Source organism: Sus scrofa, chromosome 14 (assembly GCF_000003025.6).
Source record: "Sus scrofa isolate TJ Tabasco breed Duroc chromosome 14, Sscrofa11.1, whole genome shotgun sequence".
Taxonomy (NCBI): Eukaryota; Metazoa; Chordata; class Mammalia; order Artiodactyla; family Suidae; genus Sus; species Sus scrofa.
The window spans coordinates 104,107,848-104,131,598 of record NC_010456.5 but is presented as its reverse complement, the minus strand read 5'-3'; the positions used below and the strand labels follow the sequence as shown (position 1 = coordinate 104,131,598).

The following is a 23,751-nucleotide window of genomic DNA, read 5'->3' as shown; positions in this document are numbered from 1 at the left end:
TTGTGGCTCAGTGGTTACGAACCCGACTGGTATCTATGAGGACATGGGTTCAATCCCTGGCCTCCCTCAGTGGGTTAAAGGATCCAGCATTGCCATGAGTTGTGGTATAGATCGAAGATGTGGCTTGGATCTGGTGTTACTGTGGCTGTGGTATAAGCTGGCACCTGCAGCTCCAATTCAACCCCTAGCCTATGAACTTGCATACGCTGTGAGTGTGGCCCTGAAAAGACAAATAATAATAATAATAATGACTGATATATTGAGTACTATGTCAGGTATTCACTGTTCCAAATGCTTTATACACCATGTTAACTCAACTTGTCCTCACAAGTGTGAGGTCTAGTGGGGAACAGTGACATAAAACAAGTGATTCGAAGAGAAGTGATGTTTAGAAAGGGTAAGTAAAAGGTGCTGTAGGAACATAGAGCAAATATTTAATGTGCTCTAGAGAGATCCCATCGTGGCTCAGTGGAAACGAATCTGACTAGCATCCATGAGGATACAGGTTCGATCAATGGCCTCACTCAGGGGGTTAAGGATCAGGTGTTGCCGTGAGCTGTGGTATAGGTTGCAGATGAGGCCTGGATCTGGCGTGGCTCTGGCTGTGGCTGTGGCAGGCAGTTGCAGCTCCCATTCAACCCCTAACTTGGGAACTTCCACATGCCATGGGTACAGCCATAAAAAGATGACCAAAAAAAAAAAAAAAAAAACTCAAAAAATTTAATGTGTTCTTGATTGGGACAGGGAAGGCATGAGTGTTAGGAAAGACTCCGTGAGGAAGAAATCTAAGCTAAAGGCTTCCTTAGGCACTTGAGTATAATGATGACTCTTGATCCAGTCCACTTGGGCAATGTAGTCCTTTAAGCCTGTCTCCTCATTTGAAAATTGAGCTTGGTAATAGTACCAACCTCACAGTGTAAGCAAAGATCCTGTTTAATTTACTGTTTCCCTAGGGTCTATTACCATGCTCAGCACACACTAGACACTCAAATATCTATTAAACTATACTGCTTAATAGATGTCATCTTAAAGAGAATGATGGGAAAGCTAAAAAGAACCATGCATAAGATACTGATGTACTTAACGCACATCTGGGCCAAAGGGAGAGGTATACTCTTTTTTTGTTTGTTTTTAGGGCTGCATCTGCAGCATGTGGAAGTTCCCAGGCTAGGGGTCAGATCAGAGCTGCAAATGCCGGCCTACACCACAGTCATAAGCAATGCCAGACCTGAGCTGCGTCTGTCTCCTACACCACAGCTCATGGAAATGCTGGATCCTTAACCCACTGAGAGAGGCCATGGATCAAACCCATGTCTTCATGGGTACCAGTCGAGTTCTTAACCTACTAAGTAACATGGGAACTCCCAAGAGGTACACTCTTAAGACCTAAGTTCATTTTTCCCATTCATTATCACATATTGTGACAGGAAATGCCAAACAGGAAATTATCTTTGCCCTCATCACTAAATGAACCAAGTTGCTATTTATTTTAAAAAGGATATGTCCTCTGGCATGCATGCCCCCACACTTAGCATATTTTGACTGGTCAGAAGATCAAATTGTGATCTTAAGAAATTTAACTCAGTAACTCCCAGGTAATATCTGGTAATGCTGTCATTTATCAAATGTATGAAAACTTACACAATGCACACAACCCACTGTATGCAGTATTTTAAATGTTCAACCAAATTGAGTCAAAACAAACTTATACTGAGGTAGGCCAAAAGTATCAGATAGAATGAATTGCTCTCATGTGGTTAAAGCTTTTCCAATTGGTCGAATCTCTTGTCTGGTTGTGTGATTAAGGTACCAAATGAATACCATTCAAGTTCTCAGGTCAGAGTAATAGAAATTCACACAAGTCACACATACTAAGTTATTAATACTCCAAGAGGAGCTTTAGGAATTGTTCGTACTGCAATAAAGAATACTGTCGGAGTTCCCATTGTGACGCAGTGGTTAACGAATCCGACTAGGAACCATGAGGTTGCGGGTTCGGTCCCTGCCCTTGCTCAGTGGATTAACGATCCGGTGTTGCCGTGAGCTGTGGTGTAGGCTGCAGACGCAGCTCAGATCCCAAGTTGCTGTGGCTCTGGCGTAGGCCGGTGGCTACAGCTCTGATTCGACCCCTAGCCTGGGAACCTCCATATGCCGTGGGAGCGGCCCAAGAAATAGTAAAAAGACAAAAAAAAAAAAAAAAAAAAGAATACTGCCAAGCCACTATTTTCCACCCAGACTTCTCTAATCAGAAACTTCAAGGTTTCTGCTGATGACACTAACAAACCCATCAATACATTGACTTCATTACAGTTATATTAAAATTCAAACAACCAAGATGGTAAGAAGGGAAATTGAAAATTAAAAGGAGTTCCCGTCGTGGCGCAGTGGTTAATGAATCCGACTAGGAACCATGAGGTTGCGGGTTCAATCCCTGGCCTTGCTCAGTGGGTTAAGGATCCGGCATTGCCATGAGCTGTCATGTAGGTCGCAGACACGGCTTGGATCCTGCATTGCTGTTGCTCTGGTGTAGGCCAGCGGTTATAGCTCCAACTAGACCCCTAGTCTGGGAACCTCCATATGCCGTGGGAAGCAGCCCTAGAAAAAGTCAAAAAGACAAAAAAAAAGAAAAGAAAGAAAATTTAAAAAAAAAGAAAAAATCCTGTCAGTGGAAATCCATTCATTCATTCATCCATAAATATTCATATAATTAGTTACTATACAAGTAAAGAACATCAAAAAGATTGTGTTCATTGTAATCAAGTAATGAGGTCATCTATCTCTCTTGAAATCTTGCTAATCTCTTACACTACAATAAACTGTGCCAATTAAAAGTTTAAAACTGAAAAAAAAAAAATTAGAGAAGAGTATGTGACAGAGACCACATGCAGTCTGCAAAGCCTAAAATATTTACTATCTGTGCCCTTTGCTGAAGGATCTGACAACCCCTGAGGGCCTCATAGTTGTTTATTTACTCAAGCTTAAGGACATACTTGCACTAGGAAGGCTATTTGAAATAGAAAAAGCCATAGACATAGAGAACAGACTTGTGGTTGCCAAAGAGGAAGTGGGAGGGAATGGGATGGACTGGGAGTTGAGGGGTAGTAGATGCAAACTATCACATTTGGAATGGATAGACAATGAGGTCCTACTGCATAGGACAGGGAACTATATTCGATCTCCTGAAATAATAAACTGTAATGGAAATGAATATTAAAAAAAAGGATATAATCTGGACAAAGCCTTCATTCGAAAAGATACATGCATCCTATGTTCACTGCAGCAATATTCACAATAGCCAAGACATGGAAACAACCCAAATGTCCATCAACAGACAACTGGATAAAGAAGATGTGGTACATATATACAATGGAATACTACTTAGCCATAAAAAAGAACAAAATAATGCCATTTGCAGACATGGATTTTCATACTAAGAGATTCCCATAGTAAGTGAAGTAAGTCAGACATGATATCACTTATATGCAGAATCTAAAATATGACACAAAGGATCCTATCTGCAAAATAGAAACAGATCATGGACATGGAGAGCAGACTTGTGTTTACCAGGGGGGAGGGGGAAGAGACAGGGATGAATGAGGAGTTTGGGGCTGGTAGATGCAAACTATTACATTTAGAACGGTTAAGTAATGAGGTCCTACTCTACAGCACAGGGAACTGTGTACAGTCTCTTGGGTTGGAACATAATGGAAGATAGCATGAAAAAAAAAGAATGTGTGTGTGTGTGTGTGTGTGTGTGTGTGTGTGTGTGTGTGTGTGTGTGTGTGTGTGTGGCTGGGTCACTGCTGTATAGCAGAAATTGAAAAAACGTTGTAAATCAACTATGCTTTAATAAAAAAATTTTTTAAAAGAAAAAAATAACTAGGTCACTTGGCTATACAGCAGAAATTAGCACAACACTGTAAATCAACTGCACTTTTCTAATTAGTCTAATCTGAAAAGAAAAGCATTTCTTTATACTGAAATTGTTACAAATATTAGACACATCCCAAGCACTTTTCATTAGCGATAAACTAAAATAAATCTCTTTTAAGTTAAGGCTTGAAATGTATTGGAATAATAAACACGAGTTCAGAATAATGTTTAACTTTTGGGGAGGGATACAATGGGACACCAGCTGTAATGACTGTTTTGTTTCTAATCTGAGTGATGGATACACAAATGTTTGTTACACTGTTCCTTGTAATTTTTTACAGGTCTGACCTATTTGTAACTAGCAATAAAAATGAAATTTAAAAAACTAAAGCCCCACAGAAAAGGTAATACTGCCTGATGTCACTAAACAATAAAAATCATGTGAAAATTTGCATTTGTAACATGGGCTGCTTTTTAAAAAATCTTCAAAACAGGTTAACTATTAGCAGAAGCCCTAGAGTGCAACTAGTAATTGGTTATACTTAAGTTTACCATCAAATTTCCTCTCTGGCATCCAGTTTAAAAAGCTATTACCTTTGATATCAACAATTCAAGTCACCAAAGCTGTGTAGGCAATAACCTAAGAAAGTTTGTTGATACACTTTGAAAATAACCTTTTAATTTTAGAATATGTTTGGATTTCCATGAAAGTTGCTGATGGCAGAGTTTTTGAAACAATAACAACAAAAATAGACACACAAAACACACATACACCAGTAAACTGTAAAGGGCCTCTAAAAAGCTGAATAAATCCAATTAAGCAATTTGTACAAGTATGTTTTTCCTCTCCTAGTTCATTTTAAAATCGGGAAGTGATATGGAAACTAATCGAGGGAGAGTAGAACACCTTCACCCACCCACTGGGAAAAAGCCTTCTCCTTTGGACAAGAGAAGACCAAGTACAGTACAACTTAAGTTGTCTCCTCGATCTTTTAAAAACAAACTCACTCTACGACTTAATTTTAAAACGTTAAATACAGCGCTGTTTGTTTAATAGGGATTAAGGAAATATTTCATTTAGAATAAAGAGAACAGGTGACTGAATATGTTTTTAGAGGTTATGAAGTATGATAATCCCAAGACAAATGTTAAAACATTTGCAAAGTAGGTGTGCAGTCTTATTTCCAAACTGACCAACTGTTAGGAGTGACATATAAAAGTGACGCCTAAATCTCTGTCGACAGTTTGAAAGGAAAAAAAAAAAAAGCTCTTTTCAACAAAGAACAGCAATCAATTCTCCATAGCTGCTTAAACTACAAAGTCAGACACAAATATCCTTTCTTCTGAAAACACTAATTTACTCGCCGCAGCAACCTGGTGTTATTTTACCGAACTGAACGCGGGGAACTATGAAATAGGAAGGTCTGGTTCCTTCAAAAGCTGCAAACAAAATCGCTCTCCTCCAACCGCGCAGGAGGGAGCCCCACAGCAAAGCCCGGAGCTGGGAATCCAGCCAGGCTCGCCCTACCTGCATCTCACCACCACCTGGATATTCTTTCCCTTCTCATCTTTCTTCTTCGTAGAGGAATTCGGCTGAGACGCCATGACTGTCCCCGCCGAAAATCAAGGCCTGGTCTCAGACTCCTGCGCCCAAGGGCGTGGAGTGGCTCTGCAGCGTCGTGGACCTGGGTGATCTCCTTCCCTGCCAGGTGCTGCCCGTAGGCGGGAAAATCGCTCTCCACCAGGGACTCTGGCCGCACTTGTGTCCGGCACTATCCGGAGCCTTCGAACCTCCAACCTAGTCTCCGCCTAAGCCCAGGAAACCAAGCAACGACTCGGCGCCTCAATTTGAAAAAGAAGACCAAGTCGCCTGGCCAATTGCAGCGCGGGCGCGCAAGGCACCATGGGATATGGTGTCGTCATCCGATTCCACCCCGAGGGCGTGGCCGCGGGAAAGTGAAAAGCGGGTCCGTATTTGCTCGCCCAGAACCCTTAGTCTAGTGGGACAAATGCTGTAAATAGTCTTACGCTTCACTGTGGCCTTACTCGAATTACATAACCGTCTCTAAACCAAAATTTCCTTATCTGCAAAATGGAAATAAGAGCAACCGTCTCAGAGAGTCGTGTGAGAATCAATGAGCTAGTGCGGGTAAATAGCTTAGACTAGAACATGTAAGCCCTCAGGAAAGCTGGAGGTGATTTTAATTATTTTTAGAGGATTGTAATAAAATGCTGTGAAGCACAGAAGAGAGAGGTCCAAAGCGAGCCCGTTTCTCGGAGGGAGCGTCCAGAGTAGTCCTAAAGAATAATTAGGACGTGTTAAGGTGAGGCTACCACGGGTTACCAAAGAAGCTACCAAAATCGTGATGCAAGGACACTGCATGTCATTTTAGGACATGAATTTATCTTTATCCTTTAACTGATGAGAAAACGTCATTGCCAAATGATTCCAAGCAAGAAAGTAGGATCAGATTCGCATTTCCTGACAACTCTTCTGCAGTAACTTGCAGGCTCAGGTCGCGCTCCCCTCCTGGGACGTGGCGCTGCATCCAGCGGGCATCTCAAGGAGGTTGCGCGAACGCCTACTCGCAGCAGTCAGCCTACAAATCCCAGCAGGCAACGCTGCCTGGACCCCTCCAGCTCTCCGTAGGCGTACTCCGGCCCATTTCGGCAGTGCTTGGAGTGACACCAACAGTTTAGACGTAGGTCTCGGATCCAGGAAATAATAAATTATGGGCCTATGCTGTAGTCCGCTCTGGAAACTGAGCTTCTGGGCCACATTTATACCCTGGGAACCTAGATGAAATTGTAGTTTCTTAAGTGACAGCCAGATGAGGTGTAAAGCTCTCAGCCCCTTAGTGTTCCTCTGCATAATAACCTCCTATCATTCCCCTAAGGAAGCATCTGTGATAGCTTAGACGGATAGTTTTCCCCGCTATGCATAGCCAAATGCCTACTGATATTGAGGTAGGAGGAAGATGGGCCCCTGGGCTGAGAATAGCTGGGACTTGTTAGAGTAAATGGTGCCTTGTTTCTCTTTGACACTTCGAGGAGAAAGTTAATTGTAGGAACTGAGGTCTGCTAGAGTAGAAAGATAAAATGACCACCTCAATCGCTTCTTGGATCAAGAAGTTCTCCCCAATTACACATGCACAGTAAGACTCCTAGGAGTCAAAAAGGAAGGGTGTGCCAGGCCATAATATGTCTTGATACCATCTCAGAACTCTTTGCTCTGGAATCCATCTTGACCAAAAGATGTGCATGCATATCGGGAAGGAGCCTATGACCAGTCAGGTATGAGAAATAAAACAAGAAAATTGGCCAAAGGAAAACAAAGACGGGGAAGAACTGTCCTATATAAGTGATTTAAATCACCTCTCTGGTGGGCTCTTCACTCAGGGGGATGCCCGAACCCTTACTCCTCTTTAGAGTATTACTTCTTTGCTTCTGACCTAAATAAACTGCTTCTCTGTGTGCTCTCCCATGTTGTACTGTGACTCTAAGAATAAACTTTTTACCTGTTTTTACAGTCTTTTTTTCTCCTTAAAACAGTCTTGCTTTCAACAGGGAGCAAGAATCAGGGCAATTCTGCTTCTAGCCTCTATCTGGCCTAGTGGCTAGTATTCCCAGTTTTCATCCAGGCTACCCAGTTTTAATTCTTAAGCAGAGAATTAAGATGTCGCTTCAAGCCATCACTCACTTGTCCCTCCAAGATCAGTATCTCCTCCTAGATGGCTCACCAGCATCTCACTATGAACCTATCCAAAACGGGACTCTTTATCCCACTTGCCTCTACCCTACTCTCTCTCATTTAGACACCTGGCGCTAACCAGATGTTTGATTCCTTTGTTCTCCCTGTCCAGTGCAGCCCTGTTGCCTTTATCACCTCTACCCACTCTAGTCAAAATCTCTTTTATCTCTTCCCCGAACAACTGCCCTTAACCTCCTTGACAGGTTTCCCTATTTCTGCTCCTTTTTTTTTTTTTCACTGCATTCACTCAGCAAAAGGAAAACTTAAAAAAAAAAAAGAAAAGAAAGAAACACATCATGCCCTTCATGTACTTTTTAACCTTACATGAGCTTCTCATTATACTTAGGATAAAATCCAAACTTCTAATCATGTCCTGTAAGGTTCTTGTTAGGAAGGGGAAAATTTCTCCCTTTACCTATGTTGAGTTCTTGTTGCTGGACTAGTAATGAAATTGACACAAGGCAGATTAACAATAAAAAATAAAGAATTAAAAAAACAAAACAAAAAGAGGAGTTCCCCTTGAGGCTCAGTGGAGACGAATCCGACTAGGAACCACAAGGTTGAGGGTTCTATCCCTGGCCTCGCTCAGCGAGTTAAGGATCCGGCGTTGCGGTAAGCTGTGAAGTAGATTGCAGACGCAGCTTGGATCTGGCGTTGCTGGTGGCTCTGGTGTAGGCCGGCAGCTGTAGCTCTGATTTGACCCCTAGCCTGGGAACCTCCATATGCCACAGGTGCCCTCCCCCCCCAAAAAAACACCCAGAAAAAAAAAATTTTTTTTTTTTGGTCTTTTTGCCATTTTCTTGAGCCACTCCCGTGGCATATGGAGGTTCCCAGGCTAGGGGTCTAATCGGAGCTGTAGCCACCGGCCTACACCAGAGCCACAGCAACGCGGAATCTGAGCCGAGTCTGCAATCTACACCACAGCTCACAGCAACGCCAGATCCTTAACCCACTGAGCAAGGCCAGGTATGGAATCCAGAACCTAATGGTTCCTAGTTGGATTCGTTAACCACTGAGCCACGATGGTAACTCCCAGAAAAATAATTTTAATTTGAACACAAAAATGGACCTAGGAAGTGGCCAAAGCAGGCAGTTTTTATGAATTTTAGCCAATCTTGTGAAAAATTGGCAGGAGGAAGAAACTTAGTTTCTTCAATTAGTTGCTCAATTACTGAAGAATTTAAACAGAGTTTAGGCTTGGGGGTAGCAAATTAAAGAAGTAACAAGGGGAGTTCTCGTCATGGCTCAGCAGAAACGAATCTGATTAATATCCATGAGGACGAAGGTTCAACCCCTGGCCTCAATCAGTGGGTTAAGGATCTGGCATTGCTGTGAGCTGATGTCGCAGATTTCGCTCTGATCTGGCGTTACTGTGGCTGTGGCATAGGCCAGTGGCCACAGCTCCGATTCGACCCCTGACCTGGGAACCTCCACAGGCGGAGGGTGCGGGCCTTAAAAAAAAAAAAGTAACAAGGTTTGTTTACAAAGATGTCTTGCCTGAATTCACTATCTCTGGTGATAAGCGTGTCTTTTTCCTTTCAGATGCTGGAAGTGCACCTTTTGCAGGAGAGATTTGTTTCCTGCACTCAGGTCAAAGTGTCCTTATGGCACTGGTCATTTCTTTAGTTCCAAATAATCAATATTCCATTGAGGCACATTTTGGTGCAGCCAACCTGGGGCACCAACACTCTCATGATCTGGCCTTGACCTATTCAAAAAAAAACTCCAGCCAGTAGCCGCACTGCTCACTACCATGGTCCAAAGCTTCCAAGCTCTTTCCTATAGCCAGACCTTTCCATCTCCCTACAGTTCTCTAGTTTGGCTCCTTGCATGGCTTATCCATTCTCATCCTTCAGTTCTCAGCTAAACTTTCTCTCTCTCTTTCTCTCTTTTTTTTTAAGGTTACACCCATAGAAAATGGAAGTTCCCAGGCTTGGGGTCAAATTGGAGCTACAGCTGCCGCTCTACACCACAGTCACAGCCATGCTAGATCCGAGCCGTGTTTGTGACATATACCACAGCTCAGGGCAAAGTGGGGCCAGGGAGCAAATCCGAGTCCTCGTGGATACTTGTTGGGTTCATTACCGTTGAGCCACAACAGGAACTCCCCAACTTTCTCTTTAAAAAGGACTTCCTTGGAGTTCCCGTCGTGGCACAGTGGTTGACGAATCTAACTAGGAACCATGAGGTTGCGGGTTTGATCCCTGGCCTTGCTCAGTGGGTTAAGGATCCGGTGTTGCCATGAGCTGTGGTGTAGGTCGAAGATGTGGCTCGGATCCTGCATTGCTGTGGCTCTGCTGTAGGCCGGCGGCTACAGCTCCAATTAGACCCCTAGCCTGGGAACCTCCATATGCCGCAGGAGCGGCCTTAGAAAAGGCAAAAATACAGAAATAAAATAAAAATGAAAAGGTCTTCCTTGGCCATTCTATCCATTTTTTGGACGGGGTCTTAATTCTTTTTTTTAATTAATTAATTTTATTACATTTATAGTTGTACGACGATCATCACTACCCAATTTTATAGCATTTCCACCCCAGAACCCTCAATGCATCCTCCCACTCCGCAACCTGTCTCATTTGGAAACCATAAGATTTTCAAAGTCTGTGAGTCAGTGTCTGTTCTGCAAAGAAGTTCATTCTATCCTTTTTTTAGATTCCACATGTAAGTGATAGGATTTGATGTTGGTGTCTCATTGTCTGACTGACTTCACTTAGCATGATAATTTCTAGGTCCACCCATGTTGCTGTAAATGCCGTTTTTCCTTTCCTTTTAATGGCTAAGTAATATTCCATTATGTATATGTACCACACCTTCTTGATCCACTCCTCTGTCCATGGACGTTTAGGTTGTTTCCATGTCTTGCCTGTTGGTATAGTGCTGCAATGAACATTGGAGTACATGTATCTTTTTAAGTCATGGCTTTCCTGGATAGATGCCCAGGAGTGGAATTGTTGGATCAAATGGTAATTCTATTTTTAGTTTTCTGAGGAATCTCCATACTATTTTCCATAGTGGTTGCACCAGTTTACATTCCCACCAACAGTGTAATAGGATTCCCTTTTCTCCATAACCTCTCCAGCATTTATTGTTTGTAGACTTTTTGATGATGCCCATTCTGACTGGTGTAATATGGTACCTCATAGTGGTTTTAATTTACATTTTTCTAATAATTAGTGACACAACATTTTTTCATGTGTTTTTTGGCCATCTGTACATCTTCTTTGGAGCATTGTCTGTGTAGATCTTCTGCCCATTTTTTGATGGGGTTGCTCATTTATTTGGTATTGAGCTGCAAAGGTGTTTATAAATTTTGGAGATTAATCCCTTGTAAGTCATTTCATTTGCAAATATATTCTCCCATTCTGTGGGTTGTCTTTTCGTTTTGTTTAGGGTTTCCTTTGCTGTGCAGAAACTTTTAAGTTTAATTAAGTCCTACTTGTTTATTTTTGTTTTTACTGTCCTTACTCTAAGAGGTGGATCTGAGAAGATGTTGCTGTCATTTATGTCAGAGAGTGTTTGGCCTATGTTTTCCTCTAAGAGTTTTAAAATTTAAATATCTGGTCGGTCTTTTATTTAGGTCTTTAATCCATTTTGAGTTTATTTTTGTGTATGGTGTCAGGAAGTGTTCTTTTTTCTTTTTTTGCTTTTTTAGGGCCACACCCATGGCATATGGAGTTTCCCAGTCTAGGGGTTGAATCGGAGCTACAGCTGCTGGCCTACGCCACAGCCACAGCAATGCCAGATATGAGCGACTTCTGTGACTTACACCACACCTCACAGTAATGCTGGATCCTTAACCCACTGAGAGAGGCCAGGGATCGAACCCTCAACGTCATGGTTCCTAGTCAGATTCATTTCCACTGTGCCACAATGGGAACACCAGGAAGTGTGGAGTTTTTGTGTAGCTGTCCAGTTTTCCCAGCACCACTATTCAAGGGGCTGTCTTTTCTCCACTATATATTTTTGCCTCCTTTGTCATAGCTTAGTTAACTGTAGGTACAGGGGTTTAATTCTGGGCTTTCTATCCTGTTTCACTGATCTATATTTCTGTCTCTGTGTCAGTACCATATGGTTTTGATGACTGTAGCTTTGTAGTATAGTCTTAAGTCAGGGAGCCTGATTCCTCCAGCTCCATTTTTCCTTTTCAGGATGTCTTTGGCTATTCTGGGTCTTTTGTACTTCCAAACAAACTTTAAATATTATGTTATAGTTCTGTGAAAGGCCACCCTATATTAAGCATATTCCTCCTATCATTTTCTGTTTCCAGATCCTGTTTATTTCCTTTATAATACTACAACCCAGTTTCCTGGGTTGGAAAGCATGTTTCCTGAGTCTCACCTGTGTACTCTTTCTTAGATTACTTCCTTATTTGGGTGGAACACGTCCTCCTATAGCTTCCTGAGAAATAGTACAGAGGAAATAAATATTTTGAGAACTTGCTTGTCCAAAAATATTTTTCTTCTACTCTGTTTCTTGATTGCTAAGTAGGTTATACGTAAAACTCCAAATTCTAAGTATTTTTACTTCAGATTTTTTTGGGAGGGAGATATTAGTTTCCTTTGGCTGTTGTAACAAAGCACACCAAACTTGATGCTTTAAAACCACAAAAATTGATTCTTTTATAGTTCTGGAGGCCAGAAGTCTGAAATAACTTCCCTAGGTCAAAATCAGGGTGTCAGTAGGGCCAGGCTCCCTCTGCAGGTTCTAGGGGAGAATCCATTCTTCCTTGTGCTTTCCAGCCTTCTGGCAGCTGCTAGCATTCTGTGGCTTGTGGCACATCACTCCACTCTACCTCCAGGCTTTCTCTTCTGTGTCAAATCTTCTATTTTTCTCTTATAAGGATACATATGGTTACATTTAGGGCCTCCATAGATAATCCAGGATAATACCCCAGCTCAAAGTCCTTAATTTCAACAACCCAATTGAAAAATGGCCAAAAGCAGTTCCCGTGGTGGCACAGGGGAAACGAGTCCATGGATAGGAACCATGAGGTTCTGGGTTCCATCCCTGGCCTCTCTCAGTGGGTTAAGGATCTGGCATTGCCATGAGCTGTGGTATAGGTTGCAGATGCAGCTCGGATCCCGCATTGCTGTGGCTGTGGCATAGGCCGGCAGCTGTAGCTACAACTGAACCCCTAGCCTGGGAACATCCATGTGCCACAGGTATGGCCCTAAAAAGGCAAAAGATTAAAAAAAAAAAAAAAGAAAGAAAAATGGCCAAAAGACTTGAATAGATATTTCTCCAAAGAAGATATACAGATGGCCAACAAGCACATGAAAAAATGCTCAACATCACTGAGTATTAGAGAAATGGAAATCAAAACTACCATGAGGTACCATCTCACACCAGTCAGAATGGCTGGCATTAATAAGTCCACAAATAACAAATGCTGGAGAGGGTGTGGAGAAAAGGGAACCCTCCTACACTGTTGGTGGGAATGCACATTGGTACAACCACTATGGAAAACAGTATGGAGGTACCTCAGAAAACTAAATATAGAACCACCATATGACCCAGCAATCCCACTCTTGGGCATCCATCCAGGCAAAACTTTCCTTGGAAAAAGACACATGCACCTGAATGTTCATTGCAGCACTATTCACAGTAGCCAAGACATGGAAACAACCTAAATGTCGATTGACAGATGAATGGATTAAGAAGATGTGGTATATATACACAATGGAATACTACTCAGCCATAAAAAAGAATGAAATAATTCTATTTGTAGCACCATGAATGGAACTAGAGACTCATACTAAATGACGTAAGTCAGAAAAAGAAAGACAAATACCATGCAATATTACATATCTGGAATCTAATATATGGCACAAATGAACCTTTCCACAGAAAAGAAACTCATGAACTTGGAGAACAGACTTAAGGTTGCCAATGGGGATGGGGAGGGAGTGGGATGGACTGGGAATCTGTAGTTAATAGATGCCAACTATTGCCTTTGGAATGTGTAAACAATGAGATCCTGCTGTATAGCACTGGGAACTGTATCTAATCACTTATGATGGAGCATGATGGTGGATAATGTGAGAAAAAGAATATATATATGCACATGTGACTGGGTCACTTTGCTACACAGTAGAAAATTGACAGAACCCTGTAAACCAGCTATAATGGAAAAAATAAAAGTCATTAAAATTTTAAAAAGATCCTTAATTTGATCACATCTGCAAAGTCCTTCTTCATTTCATAGGGTAACATTTAAAAGGATTAAGATGTGAATATCTTTTGGGAGACATTCAGCCTACCTCAGGAAGTATGCTGTAAAAATACCTTATTTATTCCGATGCTGTTCTGGTAAATGTCTTAGTGCCAATAAGGAATCTGAATGTATATTCTAATGGATTTTTTAAAAGAGCTTTGGTTAGTTAATTAAACAATCCAATGCACAGATCCCAAATAAGATTAAATGTAGCTATACTCTGTCCTCTATCAAACATTGAAGATTTCTCTGTGTGTTGTTTTACGGAACTCTCTAGCTGTCAACGGTTTTATTGTAGAGCCCGTTTATATCCATCATAAATATAATCATTCAATATTTGTATAATTGTCTGGGTTGTATAACTTTATTTATTTATTTGTTTTATGGATTGCACGTGCAGTGTATGGAAGTTCCCAGGCTAGGGGTCAAATCAGAGCTACCACAGCCACAGCAATGCAAGACTGGAGCCACATCTGTAACCTGCACCACAGCTCACAGCAACGCCGGATCCTTAACCCAATGAGTGAGGCCAGAGATCAAACCGGCAACCTCATGGATCCTAGTTGGGTTCATAGCTGTTGAGCCACAAAGGGAACTCCCTTCAATTACAGTATTACTCGCAATAGTAAAAAAAAAAAAAAAAAAAGGAAATAACCCACATGTCCATCAACTGATGAATGGATTTTTAAAAATATGGTCCATCTAGGCAATGGAATAATCTGTATTCTACAATAAAAAGGAATAAAGTACTAATACATGCTACAACATGGATAAACCTTGAAAGAAGGTTTAGGTGAAAGAAGCTGCCCACAAAGGACCATGTATTGTATGATCCCTTTTGTATAAATGTTTAAGATAAGACAATCCATACAGACACAGACAGAAAATAGATCAGTGGTTAGCAGGGTCTGGGAGAGAAGGACGTGGGGGTGGGGAGTTGAGGGCTGATAGGTTTCTTTTTGGGGTGATTAAAATATTTTGGAATTAAATAGTGGTGGTGCTTGTACAACATTGTGACTATACTAGAAACTACCAAATTGTACACTTTTAAATGGCGAATGTTATAAGATATGTGAATTATACCTCAATTAAAAAATTTCAGAGAGGTCCCATTGTGGCTCAGTGGGTTAAGAACCTGACATAGCGCTGTGAGGACATGAGTTCGATCCCTGACCTTGCTCCATGGGTTAAGGATCTGGGGTTGCTGCAAGCTGCGGTGTGGGTCACAGATGCAGCTCAGATCTGGCATTGCTGTAGCATAGGTCTGCAACTGCAGCTCTGATTTGACCCCTAGCCTGGAAACTTCCATATGCCATAGGTCTGGCCATTAAAAAACAAAAAAAAATTTTAAGTATGATTTTTGGTATTTTAAATAGAAGTACTTCTGCATCTTCTCTCTGCAGTTCTTAATTTTTTAAACACAAAAAAAATGCTTCTAGCAAAAAAAAAAAATTCTAGACATAGACCTTAATCCTTCACAAAAATTAACTTGAAATGGATCACAGATGTAGATCAATTTTCAATCTGAGGAGTTCCCATTGTGGTGCAGTGGAAATGAATCCGACTAGTACCCATGATGATGTGGTTTCGATCCTTGGCCTCGCTCAGTGGGTCGGGGATCCTGTGTTGCCTGTGAGCTGTGGTGTAGGTGGCAGATGTGGCTCAGATCTGTTGTTGCTGTGGTTCTGGCATAGACCAGTGACTACAGCTCCAATTAGACCCCTAGCCTGGGAACCTCCATACGCTATGGGTGTGGCCCTAAAAAGACAACAAAATAAATAAATAAATAAAAGTTCAGTATGAGGTTGGTTGAATTCAAGGATGTAGAATCTGCTCTTATGAAGGGCCTGCTATAGCATGTCATGTTATTATTTCTTTTATTTTTTGGCCATGGCCATGGCATGTGGAATTTCGTGGGCCAGCGATGAAACAGGTGCCACAGCAATGACAAGGCAGAATCCTTAACTTGCTGCATCACAAGAGACTCCTACCAGGGCATTTTATATAACGGTTTTGGCATCTGCAGATTTTGGGATCTGTGGGATCCTAGAATCAATGCCCATGGGTAATGATGAAAGACTCAGTACCCAAAGAGGGTGAAAAGTTATGTCCACACAAAAATCTGCATGTCGATGTTTATAGCAGGTTTATTCATAATTGCCAAAACTTGAAAGCTACTAAGATGTCCTTTCAGTAAGTGATACATCCAAAGAATTGAATATTCCTCCATGGTAATTAGGAATGAGCTATCAAGCCATGAAAAGACATGGAATAAACTTAAATGAATATTACCAAGAGAAAGAAGCCAACCTGAAAAGGCTACATATTGTGTAATTCCAACTATATGACATTCTGGAAAAGGCAAAACTATAGAGACAGTAAAAAGATTAGTGGTTGCCAGGGTGTAGATGGAAAGTAGGGATGAATAGGCAGAGAACAGGGGATTTTTTTTTTAGGGCAGTGAAAATACTATGTATTATACTATAATGATGGATACATGCCATGACATATTTGTCCAAATGCATAGAATATACAACATCAAGAGTGAACCCCAATGTAAACTATGGACTTTGGGTAGTAGTGATGTGTCAGTGTGGATTCATCAATAGTAATAAACATACCTCTCCCGTAGGGGAGGTTGATAATGGGCAGTCTAAGCATGTGTCGGGATGGGGAATATAAGGTACACCTCTGAACCTTTCTCTCGATTTTCCTGTGAATTGGAAACTGCTCTTAAAAAATTAGTCTTCAAAAGCTTGGGAAAAGAAGTGCTTCTGGCCATTTCACATAGCTTTTTCTTTTTCTTTTTGGCTGCACCCTCAGCATATGGAAGTTCCTGTGCCAAGGATAGAAACCTCACCTCCATAGTGACCCAAGCTGCTGCAGTCAGGTCCTTAACCCTCTGTGCCACAGCAGGAACTCCTCACAGAGCTTTATTTTTACCTTCACAACAAATAAAAGCATTTTTAGTAGGCATCCTATTTTCCTCATACCAACTTATGTTTTATTGAAATATAAATCTATGTTTTGTTCTCATTGTATTTTCTTCCAAGCAGGTAGCTAGGCCTTTTTGAAAAATAGTTTAAAGATGGGAAGTTTTCCTACTATCTTGGACTGCTATTGGAAACTTGTTGGAAGTTATTAGTAATCTGGGGAACTTAGTGTTTTATATAAACCACCATCTCACCAGAATTTGATTTTCCATAGTAATTTGCTCATACCTATGATTTATTTTTATTTTATTTTATTTTATTTTTTTGCTGTGCCCATGGCATGAGAAGGTTCCAGGGCCAGGGATCAAACCCATGCCACAGCAGTGACTTGAGCTACTGCAGTGAAAACACCAGATCCTTAACCCACCACACCATAAGGGAACTCCACACCTATGATTATTACTATGATTTTTATGCCCCTAGATTTTACTCTAATAACTGTCATAACAGATATGATTTTGCAACCACGATCTTGACTAGTGTTAAGAAATTTCAATGGAATGCCCATTGTGGCTCGGTGGTGATTGAGAGGGTTGAGAGGGATCAATTCCCAGCCTTGCTCAGTGAGTTAAGGATCTGGTGTTACCATGAGCTGTGGTGTAGGTTGCAGACTTGTCTGGAATCCTGCCTCGATATGGCTGTGGCATAGGCCAGCAGCTATAGTTCCAATTTGCCCCCTAGCCTGGGAACTTCCACATGCTGTAGGTGCAGCCCTAAAAAGCAAAAAATGAAAAACAAAACAAACAAAAAAAGGAAATATCACATTACTTAAAATATTTTATTTAAAGAATATTAAATATGACCCCAAGTTCCCCTTCCACCTAGAAACTTCAAGGTGGAACTTCCCCTTCGACCTTGACTACTACTGCAATTCTCCTCAGTCACACTTCCTTGAAGACAGTGTTTTCTAGGTTTTGCTGCTGCTGAGACGTCCAAAGCCATTCTGAGTCCTGATCATTTGTTTGTGGCCTCTCTGCTCTTTCTTTAAATAATCTATTTCCCTTCAATGTGCTGACATTCTGCAATAAGAAGCCTTGTTGTGCACGTATTTTCACCCATTGAGCAGAGCATTTGGCGAATCCTTTCAGTCCGGCAACTCATTTCCTTCAGATATGGAAAATAACTTTGAAATATTCATTGAATATTTCTACTTTTTTTTTTTTCATGTTCTTTCTTTTTCTTTTTTTGGGCCATACCCAGGGCATACGGAAGTTCCCAGGCCAGGGATTGAATCTGAGCCACAGCTACAACCTATGCCACATCTTGGCAATACCAGATCCTTAACCTGCTGTGCCATAGCAGGGACTCCTTCCTGTTCTTTCTTTCTGGAACTCCTATATGTGTATGATAAATTTCCACTACCTAGGAGTTCCCGTCGTGGCATAGCAGAAACGAATCTGACTAGGATCCATGGGGACGCAGGTTCGATCCTTGGCCTCGTTCTGTAAGTTATGGATCCGGCATTGCCATGAGCTGTGGTGTAGGTCACAGATGCGGCTCAGATCTGACATTGCTGTGGCTGTGGCGTAGGCCATCAGCCATCAGCTACAGCTCCGATTTGACCCCTAGCCTGGGAAACACGATATGCTTCGGATGTGGCCCTAAAAAAGCAAAAAAAAAGCAAAAAAAAAAAAAAAATTCCCACTACCTAGGGATTACTATTAGTATTTTGAGGTATTTCTTTCCAGTGTCTATATTTATATTTTTAATAATTGAAATCATAGTTAAATATGCAGTTTTATGTCTTGAATTATTTAATACAACTTAAACATTCTTCTGAGCCCTAATAAAGTCTTCATAAACATATTTATTTGCATGACTTTATAAGACTCTTGAGCAACACCTATGCAATTTGCAAGTGAATAGTTGATGAGTAATTTAATTTAGCTATCTTTTTCCATGGTTGCCAGAGTCATGTTAGGTTCAATACTGTATGTCTGTGGGTATGAATGCCAAAGAGAACAAACAGTCATTATGTCTGCTTGTGCTTATAAACTAAGGAAAAAAGAGCTATGAACTGCTTATAAATCTGTTTTTTTTTAAAAAAACAAACCCAAAATCCTTAAGTATTGAGTTTCCCCAAATCCAAATTTTGGTTACTCTTTTTGGTGTTCTAATAGTAGCATCTCAGTAGGAAAGATTAGTTGGAAGAGAAGGAAAATGAGGCTTCCAAGGCTCTGGCCTCCTATCAAATCCCAGAACATGCCAGACTCTCTCTTGTCCCAAACTTCCACGATGGTTGTTTCCACTGTCTGGAGTCTTTCCCTCACCTTTTCATATATTAGCTCCCTCTTACCTTTCAGATCACAACTTAAATGTCACCTCCCCAAAGACTCTATCCCCAGCCACCATGTCTAAAGTAGACCCTCAGTCTCTCTCATGAAACCCTATTTCTTTATCTACACAGCAAAAGATGTTGGAATTTTATTCTCCATGTTTTCCTTTATTTGTTATACCTCAGGATCTTTTCCCAGAGACAGAGAATGTCCAGGAGATTTTGGGTTCTTATGGTATGAATGCAAAGAAAAAAAAATATTCAGTGTTTCTAACTTTCAAACTAGGCTCTTAAAGGAAAGCCCTGAGAAAGCCCTAAGACAGACAGTGAGTGGCCAAGGGAGAAGCAGATGACTGCCCCTCCACAACTTTCAAATTCTGGTTAAGAAATTCCTGGCTTGTACATCAGATGGAGAGAAAAAGATGTAGGAGGAAGAAGGTAATGGAGGAGTTTCTGTCGTGGCTCGGCAGGCTAAAGACCTGATGTCTCTGTGGCCTTCCTCAGTGGGTTAAGGATCCAGTGTTCCTGTAAGCTGCAGTGTAGGCCTGGAGCTGCAGCTCCAATTTGACCCCTAGCCTGGGAACTTCCATATGCCATAGGTGTGGCCATAAAATTAAAAACACACACACATACACACACAAAACCCCATATAACACACACACACATATATATATATAAATCCCAGGAGGGGTCTGGTGAAGAGTTAGCTCATGAGAAGGGCCACAGAAGCTGGCTGTCCGTTGGCAGCAGCTTATGCAGCCTAGTCCAAACCCCGAACCCTGTGCTCTGAGTTTTGCTGAACTTCCACCTACACTGTCCCATGTGTACACTCCTGTTGTCAATCCCTCTTAATAGAGTTGGTGAGTTCTTTGCTATCTCCTTCCATCTAGAGGGGCCATAGTGATGACAGAGGGAAAGTCCAAGGACTATGACATGGGTGACGCTGATAGCAAGAAAACCCACCCTGGTTACTCTAATTTTTGGGGGGAGGCTGCCCCATAGAATATGGCACCCACTGCAACTGGGCTGGGTATCGAACCCATGTCCTGGCACTGCAGAGATGCCACAGATCCCACTGCGCCGCAGTGGGAGCTCCTCTATTATTATATTAAATACATTTTATAATTACTATTTTTTTTTTTTTTTTTGGCAGCTCCTGAAGCATGTGGAAGTTCCTGGCCCGGAGATCGAACCCATACCACAGCAGCTACCCAAGCCACTTCAGTGACAATATCAGATCCTTAACCCACTGTGCTATAAGAGAATCCACTTTATGTAATTACTTTATAAAAGTATTAATTTACTTCTCTCTCTCACTATAGCATAAACCCCCCAAGAATAGAAACCTATTTTCTTGGAGCTCCCACTGTGATGCAACAAGATTAGCAGCATCCTGGGAGCCCCTGGGAGGCAGGTTCGATCCTCAGCCAGGCACAGAGGGTTAGGGATATGGGCTTAAGTTAGGGACTGCGGCTTAAGTTGTGACCGTAGCTCCAATCTGAGGCCTGGCCCGGGAACTCCATATGCCTTAGGGTGGCCAAAAATGACCAAAAAAATAAACCTAGAAACCTAGTTTCTCTTTTCTGTGAGGTATCCTCAACATATAAAGCAAGGCCTGACCCATATTTGTTGAATGGGTAAATCAAGAATAGTCCTAACTGGAAAATATAAATTATAGATTTTTACATTAATATTTCAAGTACTGCCCATAAAGTAACTCTAACTTACCATTAAGGACTAGAAACTATGAGTCATTTTGGAAAACTTTTAACAAATTTATAATTAATAAATCACTTACCTATAAACATTTTAAAAAATTCATGTTGCTTTTAGGTATTTTATTACCATAGCACTGTACTTAAAACTAATATACATTGTAAAACTTTTTACCATGGAAAATTTTAAACATATTCAAAATCAACTGAATAGTATTATAAATTCCCCAGGCATCCATTTTCCAGTTTCAATATTTATCAGTTCCTGACCAATATTCCTCTTCTTCTCTCATCTTCTACTGAAGATGGAATTATTCTGAACCAAATCCCAGGCATCATATTATTTCAGTATGTATCTCAAAGGACTATTAAAAAAAAAAAAAACCTGGGCGTTCCCTTATGGTGCAGTGGGTTAAGGATGTGGTGTTGTCACTGCAGTGGGTTGGGTCGTTGCTGAGGTGCAGGTTCAATCCCTGGCCTGGGAATGTGGGTGTGGCCAAAAAAAAGTTACTGTGAACAGCCACTAACATAACCCCCAAATTACTTATATAAAAAATCTAGTCAGGGGTTCCTGCCGTGGCTCAGCGGTTAATGAATCTGAATCCATGGGGATGCAGGTTCAATCCCCGGCCTTGCTCCGTGGGTTGAGGATCTGGCATTGCTGTGGTATGGGTGGGATCCTGAGTTGCCGTGGCTGTGGTATGGGCCAGTGGCTACAGCTCTGGTTCAGCATCTGCATCTGGCCTGGGAACCTTCATGTGCCTCAGGTGTGGCTCTAAAAAGCAAAAAAAAAAAAAAAAGAAAAGAAATCTAGTCAGTGTTTAAGTGTTCACACTTTTCTGATTATCTCATAAATGTTTCTTTTTCACAACGGGTTTGTTCAAATCAGGATTTAAACAAGAACCAAGCATTTCATTTTGGTTAATGTCTCCTTTCTTTCTTTGATTTTTGAAGATTGTTTTTGAAGAGATTTTTTTTGTTTGTTTTTTCGGGTTTTTTTTTTCGCCACGACCATGACATGTGGAAGTTCCTGGGCCAGGGATGGAACATGCGCCACAGCAGTGACCCAAGCTGCTGCAGTGACAATGCTGCCTCATTAATCCACTGAGCCACCAGGTAACTCCTTTTTTTTTTTTTTTCCTTTTCTAGGTCTGCTCCCGCAGCATATGGAGGTTCCCAGGCTAGGGGTCGAATCGGAGCTGTAGCTGCCAGCCTACGCCAGAGCCACAGCAACGTGGAATCCGAGCCGCATCTGCAACCTACACCACAGCTCACGGCAACGCTGGATCCTTAACCCACTGAACAAGGGCAGAGACGGAACCCGCAACCTCATGGTTCCTAGTCGGATTCCTTAACCACTGTGCCACAACGGGAACTCCTTTTTTTTTTTTTCAACTCCTGTTTTTGAAGAATTTATTGAAGTATTGCAAACAGAAAAATATGTAAATCATAAATGTATAGCTCAATTAATTTTCAGAAACTGAACATACCTATATATATCTATATATATATATGTGTTTTTTTTTTCTTTTTGGGGCCACACCCAGGGCACATGGAGGTTCCCAGGCTAGGGGTCGAATTGGAGCCACAGCTGCTGGGATCTGAGCTGAGTGTGATCTACACCACAGCTCACGGCAACGCTGGATCCCCAACCCACTGAGAGAGGCCAGGGATCGAACCTGCAACCTCATGGTTCCTAGTCAGATTTGTTTTTGCTGCACCACAACGGGAACTCCCTGAACATGCCTATATATAACATACCTCACAAGCCCCACATTCTTTCAGTCACTGCCCACCCAAAAGTAACCACTAACCTGATTTCTAATACTATAGATTAGTTTTGTCTGGTTTTCAACTTTGCATAAATGGACTCATACAGTATGTGCTCTTTGAGATCTGGCTTATTTTACCATGTTTGTGAGCTTCATCCATATTGTTGAGTATAATTTTTGACTGTTCATTTTAATTGCTGTATAGTATTCCACTATGTGACTATTCCCAAGTTTATTTTTTCTGTACATTTTACTGTTGATGGGATTTGGATTGTTTCCAGTTTGGAACTGCTATTAGTTGTGCTGCTAATAATGTATTTGCATGGAAGTGTGTTCATATTTCTGATGGGTATACAGCTGGAAGTGAAATTGCTGGGTTATAATGTATGCTTATGTGCAGCTCTAGTAGATACTACTGAATAGTTTTCTGCTGCCTATTTGTCTGCTCTTGTGCCATTACCAAATATTATCTCAGTTACCACAGCTTAATAGTAACTCTTAATGTTTGGTAGTATAAGTGTGCCAGATTCTGCTTCAAGATTGGTTTGGGTCTTCCGGGCCCTTTGCATTTTCATGTAAAATTTTGTAAACAGCTTGTCATAGCTTCTTAATTCTAAGGCCCCTTCAATCCATAGGCTTCGCCTCCCTTTCTTTCTTATTTTGCAATTTATTTGTTGAAGAAATAGAGTCATTTGTTGTATACTGTTACAAACATTCTAAATTTTGCTTGATTGTATACCAACAGTGTGATTTAACATATTTGTCCCCTGTATTTCCCATAAATGGTATTTACAACTAGAGACTTAATAAGATTCAGCAAACGTGCATTTGACAAGCATTAACTAACCACTGTGCTTGCTGCCAGGTGAGATACAAAAAGACATCATTCCTAATCTGTTGATGTTTACGTCTATGAAAGTTAAGATTCAAATAAGTGCCTTTAGAGAGTAGCAGCTCTGATCAGGGAATGGTTAACCCCAATGGGGTATGTGAGAAATGGCATTAAGGCGAAGTTTTATAAAGTCAATGCCTTTTCAATAGGTTTTGAAAGTTGCTAGAGCACTAACAAGCTAGTACTGCTGTAAGCATCAATTAGCTCTGACAGCTGTGGAAAATGGAATTGGTGGAAGTGGGGGGCAGAGGCGGAAATGTGGGGTA

General features: G+C 41.3%; 1 protein-coding gene across 1 annotated transcript in view; it reads right to left on the bottom strand.

Annotated features, from left to right (window-relative positions):
* Positions 1–5,760, bottom strand: part of KIF11 (kinesin family member 11) — a 51,543-nt gene extending 45,783 nt beyond the window's left edge. Inside the window, exon 1 of the mRNA XM_003133148.4 lies at positions 5,402–5,760. Within this exon, the coding sequence (XP_003133196.1) occupies positions 5,402–5,478 (77 nt within the window). The 5' untranslated portion in view covers positions 5,479–5,760. The remainder of the gene's footprint in view (positions 1–5,401) is intronic.